Source organism: Bos mutus, chromosome 22 (assembly GCF_027580195.1).
Source record: "Bos mutus isolate GX-2022 chromosome 22, NWIPB_WYAK_1.1, whole genome shotgun sequence".
In the NCBI taxonomy this organism is placed as follows: Eukaryota; Metazoa; Chordata; class Mammalia; order Artiodactyla; family Bovidae; genus Bos; species Bos mutus.
This window is the reverse complement of record NC_091638.1, coordinates 42,979,293-42,997,662: the sequence shown is the minus strand read 5'-3', so window position 1 is coordinate 42,997,662 and position 18,370 is coordinate 42,979,293. Positions and strand designations below refer to the sequence as shown.

Here is an 18,370-nt window from a genome sequence, read left to right as displayed (position 1 = left end):
TTGTGACCTGGATGACATATGAGATGGCAGCTGGTGGTGAAGGGTGCAGGATCAGATGTTCTAGACCTGACTTTGCCCATGGATTGGAGTCCCCCATGGTCCACGGGCTCTGATTCATCCGGTCTTGCCTGCCTCTGGGGCCTCGCCTGCCGCAGCCCTCCTCTCCCTGACAGTTCCTGCTCGGGCTACCTGCCTCTGGGGCCTCGCCTGCCGCAGCCCTCCTCTCCCCGACAGTTCCTGCTTGGACCACTTTTATTCTCACCTCGGCACCTTTCCACTGGCTGCTCTTGCTGCCTGAAATGTTCCCCATCTCTCTCCCTTGAATTCATTTGTTTTTAAAATCTTGGCACGATTCTTTACTCTGTCTTTTAGGCTCAGTTATCACTGCCTCAGAGAAGCTTTCCCAGACTTCCTGCGGCCTCCAGAGCTGTTGAGTATTCATTATAGCACTCGTCAGAAACCGTGTTCATTGTCTGTCATCCCTACCCGAATGGCATCTTCACAAAGTCTGGGACTGGCCTATCTTGTTCCTCAGTTTACTCCCCTGCGTCTAGAATAGCGCTCGGCATGTTGCAGTCACTCAGTACATATTGGTGGCTCCTCGGTCCATGGGATTTTCCAGGTAAGAATACTGGAGTGGGTTGCCATTTCCTTCTCCAGGGGATCTTCCCGACCCAGGAATTGAACCGGGGTCTCCCACATTGCAGGCAGACTCTTTACCATCTGAGCTACCAGGGAAGTCCATATATTGGTGGAGGGGATAAAGAAATGATGCAGGATTCGATGAAATAGTCTTAAGTATGTAGAGTGCTTAACACGGCCCTAACTCATCGCAAGTGCTCGGTGCATGGCGATTATCAATACTGTTGTTATTGTTGTTGCTGATTTCCCCCAGCACCTATGCCCCATCCAGCCAAGCAAAAGTGTGGCTTCTTCCCTCTGCTGCTTCTCCTGGGTTCAGCCCCTGCCTTTTCTGCCTGTCCCAGTCACAGTAGGGGTACAGCTTCTGATCTCCTGCAGTAAGAACACCCACAAAACTGGACAGAGTGGTGACTAGACTGGCAGCCAGCCACAGAAGTACAAGCGCCATCAGTCAACTCTGAAGACCAAACTCTGTTGGCAGCCATCCCATAATTATCCACTGGCTTGGTTCTTGGTGGCATGGGAAGGGAGAAAAAGGAATTTTACACATTTATTAATTTTCCCCCACCTGCTTGGAGCCCTGCTGAAATAGGGCTTATGAACCACACTGCAAGCTGGCTTGACTGGATGCCTCGATTGACTGAATGTCTGAAGCCTAGCTCCTGGCAAGACAGGGGTCTGAAAACCAGCCTTTGGACCCTGTGCCTTGGGCAGGAGGAGTGGGGTTGGTGGTCCCTGCAGGGGCGATGCTTGGAATACACGAGTGGTTTGTGAAACAGCGGCTGGTGGTGGAGGATCAGGACTAGCCAGATCCAGCGTGGCCTGGTCTCACCATGTGGCCTGGGCACAGCGCTTAGCTTCTTTCTTCATCCGCAAAAAAGCAGATAAACATCTGCTCCTTCCTGGCCCACAGCCTTGTGGAAAAAAGCAAGGCCTGCGCTACGCGGCAGGGATCTAACAGAGGAGTTCCAGATCTCTCAAGCCCAGCCCCCTCCATCTCTCCCAAAGAATGATGGTAGATGGTGAGACCTTTGGCAATTTTCAGAAGTCTTCAGAGGCACGCAGGAGGAGGAGGAAGGGAGAGGGAATCAAGGGGGAAGAGTAAAGGGGAATAGAAAACAGTAGTAGTTTCAGAGTAGTTTTAGGGCAAGTTTTTCTGAGTCTGTTTCCCGTAGTGATGGAGATAGATTGGGATGCCAATCTTTATTTTGAGGCTCTTGGCTGTGTGACTTTGGACAAGTTACTTGACCTCTCTGAGCCTCATTTTTCCGTATGCATAAAAGGAATAACAAGGATCCCCACCCCAGGCGGCTATGAGGATGAAATGAGGTAACTCATGTAAAGCTCTGTGCAGAGCCTATTTATATGACAGCCAAGTCTCCATAGAAGTTAGGGACGTGCTGTTGTGACGTGCCTCATAATAGTGGTGGTAAGGCCACTGCCCATCAGCAAGTCCCAGGGGACCAGTCTATTAAGCACCACGCCTTTCCCAAGAACTGGGTGAACATACCAGCCTTCCCTTTCTATCTTGGGCTGCCACCTACTGGTGATGACCAGAATTACAGCTACTGGAAAGCCCTTGCTGTGACTTAGGGAACACCAGCTCCACTCACAGCCCCATCCTCACTCCTGGGAGAGAGGAGAGGCACGCTGGTGGGAACGATGAAGAGAAATACGAGCCCCAGAGTCCGAGGTCATGAGTACCTTGCAGGGGTTCCTGAAGGCTTGTCACCCCGATGATGACAGAGTCAGTCCCCGAGTCTTGTCCATTTTACTTCCCGAATACCCGAGACTGGTCCCTTTTCCCCATCCTGTCTCTGGCCAGGCCACCACCCACTATCCCCGGATGACACAGCAGCCTCCTCACTGACCCTCTTGCCTCCGCTCCCTTCTCCATACAACAGCCAGGAGGAATGTCTTAAAAACTGCAAATCCGATCATGCCAGCCTCAGCTTAAACCTCTCACTGATCCCCACAGCTCCTGGGCAGAATCTGAGCCCCTTCGCCTAGCCAACAAGGCCCCCTCACCCCGTCCGCTCAGCGTTTGGCACCCACTCTGTGCCCCTGGCAGGCCTCCTTTATACTCTTGCCTCGCCTGGCATATGCCACTTTCCCCTCGTTGCCTGGTGAACTCTGGCACATTCCCAGGCTTGCCGAGCATGCTGCCTCCTCCAGGATGCCTTCTCTGACCCTACAGCCTTTCCCCAACATAGCTGTTTCAAGCTGCATTGCATCTTCATCTGTGACCCTCCTGGACTATGCCTCGTTTCCTTCATCGAGGTGTACCCAGTAAACACCCAGTTTCTGACATACAGAAGGTGAGTGAGGGAGCTGAACACACTGAAACCATAATCACAGAAAACTAGTCAATCTAAACTCATTGGAAAAGACTCTGATGTTGGGAGCGATTGGGAGCAGGAGGAAAAGGGGATGACAGAGGATGAGATGGCTGGAGGGCATCACCGACTCAATGGACGTGAGTTTGAGTGAACTCTGGGAGATGGTGATGGACAGGGAGGCCTGGCATGCTGCGATTCATGGGGTTGCAAAGAGTTGGACACGACTGAGCAACTGAACTGAACTGAACTGAACTGAGGGAGCTGACCCTTAGCGGGGCAGTAGACTCTTGATGGCTGGTGTTTTGGACTCTCTGTCCTGCCCCAATCTTGACCTGACCCGGGGGACCCTACAGTGACCACAACGCCCTGAAGATGAGTCTGATGGGTGGTTGCTACTTTGTGATGCCAGCCCCAGCGAGGCCCAGCGTGGCTTTGAGAAGTGGCGTTTAAGGAAAACTCGTGCAGACAGGGTGGTCTTGTCTCCTAGTCCAGGCCTGCGCTCAGCCCTACCCGGCTGGCCATGCCCATCGCCTCTCCTAGGGGAGGAACCAAAGTCCCTCAGAAGCCGACTTTGGGATACGACTTCATGCCAGTGATTTATGAAGGACTGGAAGACATAGTTAAGGGAGCACGGGGGCAGGAAGGGGATGCTTTCAGGCAGAGTCCCAGCTTTAACTTGAGCCCACAGGGAACTCTGGGGTGTGTGCATTACCCCTCGTGGCGGTCCTGCCCCAAGACCAGGAAGTCATCAGCTATGGACCCTCCGTGCTCCTGTGAACTCTGGCACTTCCCGGCCTCTCTTCTTTGCACTCGGGAGCAAAGGTTTGCGTAGCCCTGGGGCAGTTCTCTAAAGGAGAGTGCAGACTGCCCAGCCAGTCTGAGCACAAGCTGGGAGAGGGGGTGGGTGGGTGGGGCACCAACCTTCTCGCTGTGCTGCCTTTCCAAGCTCCCATCTCCAGGAGACCCTTCCTCAATTCTCTGATTCATCCTGTTGACGTTTTCTCAATCTTCTTTGAAGTGCTGTGCAAATGCAGCTTCTAGAAAAGTACCACAACCAGGTGGTCCTTTTTAAAGAGTGGCCCCTGCCGAGAACACTGCCCTCTTCCTGGTTATAGACTCACTTTAGCAGTCTTATTCATCCTCGTTTTATTTTATGAGATATTTTTGCTTGTCTTAAGGAAAAAAAAATCCCAAACCCAGGAGTAGCGTATGCTAATAATGCAAACTGCCTGCACCTTCATCCCCAGAGGGGCTGTCTGGCCAGATGTTTTCCCAAACATCGGACATACGTATGTTCTTCTTTGACTTCTGGTGATATGGCTACTTTATCATATTTAGTGCCCACAAGCCCCTGAGAGACTGATGCCCTTTGCCCCCGTTTCTCAAAGGAGAATTCTGGCCTAGAGGTGACATGACCTGCTCGTCCGGCTAGAGTGGCAGAGCAAGCACTCAGGTCTGGGCCCGGCCTTTCTGACCAGCCACCCTGCCTGCGGTGGCTAACCACCCATTACAGTGAGTCAGCTAAGAGGGGCTGAGGGGCTTGGTCAGGGTCCAGGGCCTTCAGAAGCACCCCCACGTGGCCCCGCCCCAAGATTGACCCGTTGGTCCTGGGGGGTCAGGACGGAAGGGCACTGGGCGTGCAGGGGCAGCCCTCTGTCAGCATGTCAGGTGTGGGGAGAGGGCCTTCCACTTGGAACAAAAAGGGAGGAATGGGGCAAATTTGTCTACTCCCGGGGCTGCCAGCGTTATATGGATGGGCAGGTGGTCGGGTCGGACTGGCAAACTTGCCCTGAGAGTGAGCTGCCATGCCTGGGGAAGAGGCACGGGGCTGCAGCATTGGCAGGGTGGCCGGCCAGGCACCTTCTGACTTCCTTAGCCAGGCCTGCTCACTGCCGTCTTACCAGGCTCTGATCACTGATCTTGACCCCACGCAACTGCAGCCCCCGCCTCCCCCTCCCCCCGCCAAGGCCCCTGCTGAAGGTTCCCACAGTTCGTCCTCCTCTAGCCCAGGCCCTCTCGGCCCTTCTGAAGCCCTGTCTGTGCCCAGAGCTCGGTAACTGTGAGCCCCACACCCATGGAGTGCACAGGACTTTGGCTTCTGCTGTCCCACTGCTCGGTGTCTGCTCTTGGAGCCTGGGCATCTTCTCCCTGAGCCTTGCGTTCTCCCTGGTACACACTCCAGGAGCCCAAGGGCCAGTGCTTTCTGCCCCCATGACTCTTCCCAGGCTTTGGTCTGCTCTTCCCTGGCCCTTCTCAGAGACCCCAGGCAGGGTTTCACCACCAGATCCCTCGGGCTTCACCACTTCAGTGGCCTCCCGTGGTTGGTATTGACATCTCTTGGCTAAGGACTCTCCGCGAAGTCCAGATGGCTGCTCTCCCCGACGTAGGGCAGACTAGATGCGCCCAGGAATTTCGCAACACCCGCAGCCGATGGGCAGTACCCCAACTCCCTCACCTCTCCTGAGATCTCTGAGGTGCGTGTGTGACACCAGTTCCTAGGGGTTCCCCTGCGATTAAGTTCCACTCACCCACAGCGGTAGCTGAGTCGACAATACACCCCTGCTAGGCTGCCTTCTCTTCCCTGTCTTACTTACCTGCCCATTATGGGTGTTTTCCAGAATCACTTCCCAGATAAATAACCTGTACTTGGAGCCCCACACAGAGATAGCCAGGATGTCTTCCCCGAAGCCTTGCAGCCTGGCTTTTCCTTCAGCCTTTCTCAGATCTCCCTGCGTGCCCTTCACCAGCTCCAGATTTTCCGCAGCTCTCATTCAAACAGCAGTGGAAGACCGTGTTCTCTGTGTTTGGCCCCCGGCCTGTCTGCTCCTGGGGGTCTTACACCTCATGCTGGAACCACGTACGCTTTCATATCTAAACGAGATCCCTGTAAAACCAACCTCCCTTCCAGCTGCCTAACCGGGGAATTGACACCATTGCTGACCTGTGGGAACATGGGGCTGAGCAAACCCTGTCTGGACCATTCCCACCCCCCGGGAAGTGCTGCACAGCAAGGGGGTGGGAAATTTGGTTCGAAATCATCAAAAATAAAGTTTAATTGTGCTCAGTTGCAGGCAGTCTGTCCTGTCCTTCCCCCGGGAGCGACAGTCAGTGGTCCCCTAGGGAAAGCACACCTGTTCTCTCCACAGACAGCTGGCTCCGGAAGGACCCGTGGACGCTGGCCAACTCCGGAGAGGATGCGTCTACCCAGGAGGGTTTTGTTTCCAGCAGAGGAAGCCGGCAGAGTACTGGAGGGCCCTCAGCACTTTCCATTTCCCGTGGCTGCTCCTACTTCTCCCCTGCGTCTGTCAGCTCCTGCCCATCCGACTCGCAGTGATCCTGGGCTCCGATTCCCAGGTCAGGCAGGAGCAGCCTCGGGGCCCAGCCCAGGAAGGGCCACAACCACCCTATACCTTCCGGGGCACACAGCCCTCCAGCTCCAGCAGCTCTGGCCAGCCGTCATATTTGTTCGTTTCTGGGTTGTTCTTTAAGAACTAGAGAGACAGAAGAAAGAGAGAGAGAGACTGACTGTGTTAGGACCCATGCCTGCATGTGCCTTGTGTGTTAAAACCTACATGGCTTCATTTCATCCTCACTACTGCCCCATGGGGGGTGGGGGAGGGCAGGATATTTCTAGCCCATTTCACCGACAGGTAAACTGAGGCTGGTGGAGGACAACTAGCCCAAGGTTTCAGAGTCTAGTCACTGCTTGTCATGCCCTGGAGGGTGGGGGCGGTGGCACCAAGCATTGGGGAAGTGGTGCTTGAAGAGCTTCAGCCCTGCTAGGACATCCCAGGTGACAATAATAATAATTATAATAATAATAACTAACCCCTAACACAAACTTAGAGAAAATCTAAAAATCAAACAAGGCAAATTCCCAAATTAAGTAAAATATATTTATACGATAGAATATATATTTATGCATCGCGAACAGATTTTTTTTTCATTTTTTTCTGCTTTCAATATCAATACATTTTTCTGCTTTTAATTATCAATAAATCAATACTGAATAAAAAATAATACTAACCATAATAAAATAAACAATTAAATTAAAGTAACAACCACAAGAATAAAAACCAGCATCCTAGCTGCAAACTATTATATATAGGATGGATAAGCAACAAGGTTCTACTCTATAGCACAGGGAACTATATTCAGTATTTTGTAATAAATCATAATAGAAAGCATATGAAAAAGGATATATGTATATATGTATAACTTTGGTGAATCACTTTGATGTACAGTGGAAACTAATACAACATTGTAAATCAACTATTCTTCAATAAAAAAAAAAAAGAAGCATTCTAGCCATTCATGAATGCCTCTATGTCAGGCAGAATGCACTTTATGCAGTTAATCTTCACAGTGGCCTAAGAAGTGCCCGCTGTTATCATCCCGGCTCACAGATGGGAAAACTGAGGCACAGAGGGCCAAAGTCACTGCCTGTGGCTGCCCAGCTAGCAAGTGGTGGAACCACTGTGTAATATTAATTAATATTGAAGAGAAATGTGTAAAGAGCATACAATCAGTTAAGACTATGTTTAAATGAACCTACTTACAGCATAGGGAGTTTACTCAGTGCTCTGTGGGGACCTAAATGGAAAGGAAATCCAAAAAGAGACGATATATGTACACATATAGCTGATTCACTTTGCTGTACAGTGGGAAGTAACATAACACTGTAAGGCAATGATACCCAATAAAAGTTTTTTTAAAAAAAGAGACTGTGTTTAAAATGCTCAGGCTTTTATCAAGCATGGTAGAAAAGCTTATGTATACATATATACAAATAGTATGTATGAGACATATATCTTAGAAAACTTAATGAATTTTTTCCTGACTAAAAAATTTATGATATTTTGACTCTATTTGTTTGACTTAGTATGAATAGAATGCCAGATTTTTAGTTAAAAAATAGATATGCAACAAGCAACAGAGATTTACTATATAGCTCAGGGCACTATGGTCAGTATCTTATAATAACCTATAAGGGAAAATAATCTGAAAAATAGTATATGTGCATATGTATAACTGAATCAGCTTGCTGTGTACTGGGAACACTATACTTCAACAAATAGATATAGTACAAAATTTAAAAATAAAAAACATAAAACGCTCAGGCTAATATGTGGAAGAAAGATGTAAATGGTAAACATCTCCCAGTGGGATAACTGTGGCTAACGAACCTTTAGGAAGAAAAAATAAACGGTAGGTGTGGCTTCTCTAAAACCCAGCTTTCCATGTGTGAGAACAAGGGACAGGATGCTTTTAATCAGTTTGGGGTCTTTGGTTCCTATTTGGGTGTTGGGTTGCAACCAGCTGATCATAGAAACCAGGGAAAAGGTGGTGCTGACTTTTGTCTACTTACGTGCTTCCTCTTTGCTGTAACTGGCCCAATTTTGCTGGGTCTGGAAGCTGCGCTTTAAAGAGGAACAGTGCCTCGTCAAGCCTCTTCCTAGGGAGTCCTGCCTCGGCACCACGCACAGGGGCACTCTGGAGCCCCTGCCCCCAGAGGGTGAAGCTACTTTAATCTATTCCTTCTTTTTTTTAAAAAGTAATTTCTGACTACCTGAATACGTCTGACACACATACAAACCAGGCCAACATTTTCCAAACAAGGCAAGACCCCTTGCCGCCCACTTTGGCTCAGCCCTTTCCCCGCCCACCTCCGGGAGCTCCGCACTTGGCTGCTCGACTCCGCCCCTTCTCTGCCTCCCGCAGCCCCGCCCCCTCCTGGCCTCCTTCAGACGCGTGCCCCTTCCACAGTGCTCTCTACACAGCCTGGGAGGCCGTTCTTAAAGTATCGGGACAGGAAGGCGTTGGGGAGGCTGCAGATCTGGATGAGACATGCGTCCCTATCACAGAGCAAGACGGTTAAAACGTCTCCAAGGTTCTGGATCTCCGTCTGTGAGATGCATGATCACTGTCTGTCTGGCTAAATGAGACCCTGCAGGTCACTTGCTCAGCCGTACCTGCACAGAGCAAGCACTTGCTGAATACTAGTCTTTCTTATTATCAATCTGATCTGGTCACTCTCCCACTTAAGCCTACCGTGGCTCCCCATTGCCTTCAGGCCAGCGTTTGCGTTCCTCAGTGGTCCCAGATGCCTGACCCTTAGCTTCCTGTCTTGGGTCCTGGCAAAGCTGAATGCTCTCACCACCAGAGACTGGCCAGCTTCATGCTGGGGAGGCCTGGCCAGTTCTCCCAGGTTTTGGAATTGCTCTGAGCTGGGGATGCACAGATGACTGCATGGGGGGGGACAAGGTGCAGCATTTCCTTGGGATCCCCAACCCTCCACTGGCTTCCTCTTCCTCCGGTGAGTGCACCTCAGGCCCCACCACTGGGTGCCTCCCAGGTGCCCTCTGCTTGGGCCGCCCCCTGGGTACTGACTATGGAGCTCAGATCACGGGTCCTTCTTGACACCTCCACATACTCATGTGGGGCTCTCCTTGTGTCTCCTCTTTGTGCAAGCTCACCCTCTCCACAGGGAACTTAGAAGGGAACCTGGGGCTCCCCTGGCCAAACCTGCCCCTTTACAGGTGGGGTGGAGGGGCTTGCAGCGGGGACCAGAAGATAGGCATCCACTCTCTGCTCTGGACTCCCCCTTTCCCCATCGTGTCACTAGAGCTTCATCTCCACATTCCTTTCCCTTTCCTCCATGCCTGAATTTCCTTTCATCTTTTTCCCCCTTTCCCTTCTCCTTTTTGGTACTTATCTACTTATCTATGTGTTTATACAGGACCCACCTCCTTGCACAATGGCCAATGCTGCTTCCTACTTGAGAAGGAGCCATTCGAGCCACCCTGACCTCCAGGGTGGACGACAGCTGGGTGGCCCTCCTCACACTGACTCGTGTGTTGTTCCCAAGCCACCCCAGCCCTTGTCTGTCCGTCCCTGGCATCGTCGCCTGCACGATGGCGACGTGCATCCCCCCTTCACTGGGACAAGGAGGCTGCCAGGAACTCACCTGCTCAAAGGGGCTTTTACTCTTGAGGTTTTGGGCCCCTAAGAAGACCCAGCTGTCCCGGAAGCCCAGCTGCTTTGCGTGGGTGCTGCCCAAGTTGGAGAAGAGCTTCCTGATTTCATCATTCATCCTGCAGGGGACCAGAGAGGACGATGAGGAGGGATGGGAGAAAGGGAGCATCTCCTGGGCTCCCCTCCACCCCACCTCCAGTGTGGGTGGCAGTGAGGAGCTCTGAGTGGGGAGCAGCCAGGACACCCCTCCAAAAGCCACCCCGTAAGGCTGGAGAGGAGTTAAAATGGCCCTGCTTTTGCTTACAAATATAATGCAGGTTCACTTGGAAATATGGAACTTTACAAAGTAACTAAAAACGACTTACAGTCTCACCTGCCCTTGACATAATCATTGTAAAATTTCATTATATCTCCTTCATGTTTCTTTCCCTCATGCACTGTGGGATTATAGCGACTCTTTTGTAACCTGATTTTTAAAAAAATTAATGCTAAAGAGTGATTCTTCCAGATCCTTAAACATTTTCTACATCATCATTTCTGATGGAGTATTTTCTCTTTTATGTCTATATAATAATACATTCTATGTTGCCATACAGCATGGTTTCTGTCACCAGTTGGCTATTACCAGACAGAGAAGGTGGCCAGTTTTTTTTTTTAATTAATGTATTTTAATTGGCCAGTTTTTCACTGTTGTGACCACGACTGTCATGAATCCCCCAGAACATCTCTTTGTGCGCCTGTCTGGTTGGTTTCTTAGGAGAAGTTGCCAGCAGCTGGAGCCGCAGGACAGTGGGAAAGGGCCTGCATATGGTAAGTGTTCGATTCACTTTTCCCCCTTGTCTGTGTGTCCCTGGCATCGTCAGGGACGGTGCAGGTGGAGGTTCCCACTTACTTGGTCCCTGGGTCGTCGTAAGAGGCCACCAGCACCAGCATGTCCTCGGAAATTTCTTTAAGGAATTTTGTCAGGAGGCTAGCATCTGGGGGAGAAACGAAAAATGAGGTGCTGGTCATTTAGGGGAAAGATGGCTGGCCATCCTCATCTTCTCCTTTGGCCCTAATGATCCTGGGGGGCCCGGGTGGCCGGACACTGAGCTCCATCTGCAGAGAGTGAGGGGACCCTCGTTCAGCTGGCCTGGGGCGGGCTCTGGATATTGAGCGTTTCCTGAGCGATTCTGAGCTGCAGCTAGGGTAAGAGCCTTCAGGGGTCTAACCCACCGCCCCCACCCAGGGTCTGAGCACAGTTCTCTCCCAGGGCTCTGGGCTCTTTTCACACTGCCAGCTGCCCCCTTCTACACTGCTTCAGATGCACCCAGCTTGTCTGTGCTGACTTAGAGGGTGTACCCACTGGGCAACTCTGGTTACAGAGAGAACAACTCTCCAGCTTAGGTCAAGCAGCAAGTCTCCTTTGCATCTCCAGTGCATGCCCGCACTTGCGAGATCTCTGGAATGGACAGAGAGCAGGTCTGGGCACAGCACCTGGGCAGCATCAGCATGCAGCTTGCTTCAGTGACAGATGATTTTTTTCTGTTGTGCTTATGTTTATGGTCACCTTCCCTGCATAAAAAATGATAATGGCTTTCAACTTAGGACAGTGATATAATTTCCTTTTAAGATCTATTTGTTTAGGTTAAAAAAAAAAGAGAGAGAGAGAGCTGATTTAAATGAGCATACTGAGAGTGCAAATAGTACTCTGGATACAGCATCACTTATGCAGAGGGCTCTTGAACGGTAGAGGAAGTACAGGCAAGAGTGGCCTGGTGGGCAACGCCGGGGCTACATCTGTCAAACGAGGAGGATTAATAGCCCTGCTCAGAGCATTTTTGTAAAGATCAAAGGTGATGATGACTCTGGGCTTACAGTAAGTGCATTATAGTAGAGTTATAACTACCAGCAGGATTGGCTACATGATCTTTCGGGTCCAGTGCAAAATGAAAACGTGGACCTTTTGTTGAAAAAATTATTAATCATTTCGAGACAGTGAAGGCAGAGCATCGAATCAAATTTCTTCTAAGCAAGAGGCCCTGTGTGACCGCCCTGCTCACAGGCTGCGTGCCCAGGAAGCTGCCCTGATTCTTATTAATTCTGTGGGGATCCCCTGAATTCAGAGGCAAAGTCAAGTCCCCCAAGCAAGCCCAGCCGCCAACCTGTCTGTAACATGGAGGCCTCCAGTCAGTGACCACAGTGGCCCTTCAACTCTTGAGACAAAGGTGGGAGCTCTGAAAGAAACACTCATTTGTTTGAGCTGTCACCAGATATCAAAATCTGGCTCTTGTCTGGGAGGAACAGCGGATGTTTGGAAGAATGAAGTGTGCCTTCTGATATTTTCTCACTCTGAAATGTCACCATTTCTTTCTTTTTCCTTTTGGTCTCCTGTGGGAAGGGGTGACTTGCTCTCAAAAGGCTTCTGTTTCTGGTTCCCTATCAGTTATGGTTCACTTCAGTTCAGTTCAGTCGCTCAGTCGTGTCCGACTCTTTGCGACCCCATGAATCGCAGCACGCCAGGCCTCCCTGTCCATCACCAACTCCCGGAGTTCACCCAGACTCACATCCATCGAGTCAGTGATGCCATCCAGCCATCTCATCCTCTGGCGTCCCCTTCTCCTCCTGCCCCCAATCCCTCCCAGCATCACAATCTTTCCCAATGAGTCAACTCTTCGCATGAGGTGGCCAAAGTACTGGAGTTTCAGCTTCAGCATCATTCCTTCCAAAGAAATCCCAGGGCCGATCTCCTTCAGAATGGACTGGTTGGATCTCCTTGCAGTCCAAGGGACTCTCAAGAGTCTTCTCCAACACCACAATTCAAAAGCATCAATTCTTCAGCGCTCAACTTTCTTCACAGTCCAACTCTCACATCCATACATGACTTATGGTTACATCCATGTGTATAATAAGGCGCTATAAAACTTGGTTTACCCTTATATTTTTTTCCCTCTCCGTTTTGACAGATAACTGTCTTGCTTCTGAACGACAGTGATGGAATGAGGGAGGTGGGGAGGGAGGTGAAGCCCCTCTGGGCCCCTCCCCCTGATTACTGCAGAATATTATTTAATTCTCACATCCATCTCATGACGTGGACTCTATGGTGACCCCTATTTTATAGATGACAAAACTGACGTTCAAGAGATGTCACCCACCTCGGGTCTCACAGACTGAAATCTCTGAATCCAGACGCTGGACCTTTTCCATAACCTGGCCCCGGCCACCCTATCTGCAAGATCCTGGACAGAGAACAAAGGAAGGCCCCTGTCCTCAGTCTACAGTCTGCCCCCCTCTCTTCTCCCCCGTCCCCCACTCCATCCTGCACCGGGAGGGGCTCTGCATGCTTGCATATGGACCACCCGCCCTGCCTGCCCACGCTCTGTCACTGCCTCCCCTCCGGCAGCAGTCACCATCCTCAGTCTTATGGGCATGTCTGCAGCGTGGGGGCAAGCCTGGAACAGCAGTGAATGGGCCCTGATGTGGGTTCCAGGGGGGCACACCCTCTGGCCCTGCAGACGCTATCTGTGAGGTGGGACTTGGCTGGAAGATGGCCGTGGTGGGGAGCCCTGAGCCTATGGCATGGGTCACCACTTCTGTCCCTAAGGATGCTGCCACTGATTGCCTTCCAAACACCATCTGCCGTCACTTTTGGGCATCAGATTTCCATTTCCCACATTTCAGCCCCTGCTCTGCGTGCTCCTGCTTGGTGATGTCTCCCGACTTGGGCTCATGTACTTAGGTGGGTGCAAGGACTCCCACAGTGGTCCCGGGCTGGATAACGCCCCCTACTGGCTGCTCTTCCTTTCCCCGGCTCACTCCCCCAGTCCCACTGCCGGTCCCTTAGAGTACCTCCTCACGTCTTGGTCTTAGGATCTGCATCCGAGAGAGCCCAGTGAGACAGTAGCAAGGGGTTTCAAAGGCAGCAGGACGGCCCTCCACCCCCCAGCCCCTTCTGCCTCTGTCTGTTTGTATCTCTGAAGATAGGAGCTAAGCTCTCTGGCACACAGGTGGCCTCCATGCCACAGGCAGCAGCTCAGCCCACCCTCAACTTTGGGGCCAACAGAGGGGCCTACCTCCAGAGTACATGTCAAAAGATTTCTGTGTCAGCACCGCTCCCGTGGTTCCTAAGGGATAAGAGAGCAGAATTACTATTTGCTGTAATGTGTCGTTCTGCCTGTCATTGTGTGGAAATGGCTACTTTTTAGTCTAAGGTCTAAAAATAGGAGAGAATAATAGTGGAACAAAATTAGGTCCTGCAGAAATGCATGCAGGACTAAATCAGTGAAAGTGAAAGTCGCTCAGTCATGTCTGACTCTTTGTGACCCCATGGACTATATACAGTCCATGGAGTTCTCAAGGCCAGAATACTGGAGTGGGTAGCCGTTTCCTTCTCCAGGGGATCTTGCCAACACAGGGATTGAACCCAGGTTCTCCTGCATCGTAGGGGGATTCTTCATCAGCTAAGCCACAAGGGAAGCCCAAGAATACTGGAGTGGGTAGCCTATCCCTTCTCCAGTGGATCTTCCTGACCCAGGAATTGAACCAGGGTCTCCTGCATTGCAGGCGGATTCTTTACCAACTGAGCTATCAGGGAAGCCCTAGGACTAAATTAGGTGCCCTGTAACCACTGGGCTGATCTGAGAGGTACGAGCACACAGTCGTGACGGTCTCTGCAATTGAACCGAATCCAACCAACGGAGAAGGCAATGGCACCCCACTCCAGTACTCTTGCCTGGAAAATCCCATGGACGGAGGAGCCTGGTGGGCTGCAGTCCATGGGGTCGCTAAGAGTCGGACACGACTGAGCGACTTCACTTTCACTTTTCACTTTCCTGCATTGGAGAAGGCAATGGCAACCCACTCCAGTGTTCTTGCCTGGAGAATCCCAGGAACCGGGGAGCCTGGTGGGCTGCCGTCTCTGGGGTCGCACAGAGTCAGACACGACTTAAGTGACTTAGGAGCAGCAGCAACCAATCTAGATTGATGTTCTGCCTTACCACTTCCTAATGCAGGAATTAGCATTTGACCTGAATTTTTGCATCGGTACTATGGGATGTGGGAACTAAGTGAGATGTATTTAAAATATGAGCATGCAAGATAAATCTTACCTGCAAAAGTGTAACTAAGAAAATACAGTCGTCATCATTATTATTCTCACCTAAACTGGGAAGCCTGCAATGTGAGTCCTCTGACTCTTGAAGGCAAAGGGATTTGCAGTGGGCTGACGTGTACTCAGTGTCCTGAGTGCAGTGACCCAGATTGCGTTTGTGGGCTTTGCAAACGGTCCAAATTCTACAGGAAATCAGGTGTTCCGGAGGAACATGCAATTCTTGCCTTTGGCCACTAGATGGGGGTGTTGCAGAGGGGATGGCAGTTCTATCCTCCCCCGTCACTGCCCACTCCCTCTAATTCTGTTTGCGGATTTGATAAGAGGGTGGCGACAGGGGCCTGGGTAGTGGCAGCTCTCCTGCCGGGTAGGGGCAGGCTCTCACTGTAGCTCCTCCTGAATTCTTGGAGCCACTAGTGTCCCAGTCCCTCCTGGCACTTCACCTGGGGCTCTTGGAAGGGAGTCTGTGAAATTGTTTTTGCGATCCCGTGCATTTATTAATTTTTCTGGAACTAGGGGAAGGAGGTGTAGTTTGGGTAGTTTCTCAAAGGGATCCCTGCCGTCTAAAAGGTTGAGAACCATTATCTTTAGCAATCCTTTTGTTGTTCTGGCTCGATGAGACCCCAGAGGCCCTGAGAATGGTGTGTTAGCTTTTCCACAGCTGGCCGGCAGGGGGCGCTGCACACGTGCTTGGAGACATTTCTAGTCTAGCGGGCAGTTTTGCTGAGTGATTAAGACCTGGAGTCAGCCAGATCTGAGTTCAAGTCTAGATGATTCTGTTGGCTGTGTATCCTGTGTCTCTCTGAGCTCGTTTCTTACCTGCAGAATGGGGATGCTGAGCATAGCACTCCCTGTTAGCATTGAGAAGAAGGTCAGTGATATAGCTGGAACACATTACACAGTAAGTGCTCCCTAAATGTTAGCTCTTAGTGGAGAAGGAAATGGCACCCCACTCCAGTATTCTTGCCTAGAGAATCCCATGGACAGAGGGGCCTGGCAGGCTACAGTCTATGGTATTGCAAGAGTCGGACACGACTGAGCGACTAAGCACACACAGTATTATCAGTGGGTATTTTTATCTCTGGGCTTTGTGAGGGGTGGGGAGGCTTGGCCTGCCGCTGGCTGCCTGTTCACCACCTACTGGAGATGCAGGGTTAGTGAGACTGTCGGCCTCCCTGGGTCTCCCTGCTTCCAGCCTCCCTCTTCCAAGCTGGAAGCAGGTTTCTGGATGCAGGGCTGAGCCCTCAGGATCTACTCAAAGCCTTTCCGAGACTCCCTAGTTTCCTCTGCTTCAGGTCCACACTTCTTAGTTGGACACTTAGCCCCTCATCCTCTGGCCCTGCCTCACCTGTCACCACCCTGCTTCTGTGTTACAGCCAGACAGAGCCTGTGTGGACCCCCAAGCCCCTCTCCTCCTTTCCCTGTACCCTGCACAGTGATGTCGCTGCCTGGAAGGCACCTCCCTCTTTTCTCCTGGTCACTCTCTACTTCCCATCAGGCCTCAGCTGACCATCACCTCCCTCTGGGAGAATTCCCTGACTACCTCTGCCAGCTCTGTGTCCCATTCCCAGAGCTGTTTCCTTTTCTTCCACACGTGCTCACCACATTCTGATCATCTGTGAACCTTACGGACGCCCACATGTCAAGCCAGGGTCTGTCCTGGTTCACAGCTGACTCCCAGAGCCCCACACATACAGGGCTTGGCCCGCAGAAGCTGCCATCACTCTGCTGAGTGAGTGACTGGAGGTGTGCACTCAGCTTGTGACCTCACATTGTACCCTGTGGGTTCACGTGTGTTGATTTGAGCTGGGATGGCCTTTAGGATGCGGTCATGTTTCATAGGAGCAGCGTATCTTCCTGAGAAGCATATCCTTCCTGACAGAAGCAGAGGAGATTAAGAAGAGGTGCCAAGAATACACAGAAGAACTGTACAAAAAAGATCTTTATGACCCAGATAATCATGATGGTGATCACTCACCTAGAGCCAGACATCCTGGAACATGAAGTCAAGTGGGCCTTAGGAAGCATCACTATGAACAAAGCTAGTGGAGGTGATGGAATTCCAGTTGAGCTATTTCAGATCCTGAAACATGGTGCTGTGAAAGCACTGCACTCAATATGCCAACAAATTTGGAAAACTCAGCAGTGGCCACAGGACTGGAAAAGGCCAGTTTTCATTCCAATCCCAAAGAAAGGCAATGCCAAAGAATGCTCAAACTATCGCACAATTGCACTCATCTCACACGCTAGTAAAGTAATGCTCAAAATTCTCCAATCCAGGCTTCAGCAATACATGAACCGTGAACTTCCAGATGTTCAAGCTGGATTTAGAAAAGGCAGAGGAACCAGAGACCAAATTGCCAACATCTGTTGGATCATTGAAAAAGCAAGAGAATTCCAGGAGAACATCTATTTCTGCTTTACTGACTATGCCAAAGCCTTCGACTGTATGGATCACAACAAACTGTGGAAAATTCTGAAAGAGATGGGAATACCAGACCACCTGACCTGCCTCCTGAGAAATCTGGTCAAGAAGCAACAGTTAGAACTGGACATGGAACAACAGACTGGTTCCAAATCGGGAAAGGAGTTCATCAAGCCTGCATATTGTCATCCTGCTTATTTAAATTTATATGCAGAGTATATCATGAGAAATGCTGGACTGGATGAAGCACAAGCTGGAATCAAGATTGCTTGGAGAAATATCAATAACCTCAGATATGCAGATGACATCACCCTTATGGCAGAAAGCAAAGAACTGAATAACCTCTTGATGAAAGCCAAAGAAGAGAGTGAAAAAGTTAGCTCAACATTCAGAAAACTAAGATCAAGGCATCTGGTACCATCACTTCATGGCAAATAGATGGGGAAACAGTGGAAACAGAGGCTGACTTTATTTTTTGGGCTCCAAAATTACTGCAGCCATGAAATTAAAAGACGCTTACTCCTTGGAAGAAAAGTTATGACCAACCTAGACAGCATATTAAAAAGCAGAGACATTACTTTGCCAACAAAGGCCTGTCTAGTCAAACCTATGGTTTTTCCAGTGGTCATGTATAGATGTGAGAGTTGGACTATAAAGAAAGCTGAGCGCCGAAGAATTGATGCTTTTGAACTGTGGTGTTGGAGAAGACTCTTGAGAGTCCCTTGGACTGCAAGGAGATCCAACCAGTCCATCCTAAAGGAGATCAGTCCTGAGTGTTCATTGGAAGGACCGATGTTGGAGCTAAAACTCCATTACTTTGGCCACCTGATGCGAAGAGCTGACTCATTTGAAAAGACCCTGATGTTGGGAAAGATTGAAGGCGGGAGAAGGGGACAACAGAGG

The 18,370-nt window shown here is 50.5% G+C and overlaps 1 protein-coding gene across 3 annotated transcripts in view; it reads right to left on the bottom strand.

Annotated features, from left to right (window-relative positions):
* Positions 1–5,800: 5,800 nt before the first annotated feature.
* FAM3D (FAM3 metabolism regulating signaling molecule D) overlaps positions 5,801–18,370 on the bottom strand; it is a 37,859-nt gene continuing 25,289 nt past the window's right edge. For 2 of the 3 annotated variants that reach the window (XM_070359019.1, XM_014479202.2), the window contains exons 7-10: positions 14,009–14,059; positions 10,849–10,933; positions 9,949–10,075; positions 5,823–6,472 (exon numbers count right to left, since the gene is read on the bottom strand). In XM_070359019.1, coding sequence (XP_070215120.1) covers positions 6,386–6,472; positions 9,949–10,075; positions 10,849–10,933; positions 14,009–14,059 — 350 coding nt within the window. In that variant the 3' untranslated portion in view covers positions 5,823–6,385. Of the gene's footprint in view, positions 6,473–8,349; positions 8,402–9,948; positions 10,076–10,848; positions 10,934–14,008; positions 14,060–18,370 lie in introns of all 3 variants that reach the window. The other variant, XM_070359020.1, reaches the window with a different exon arrangement.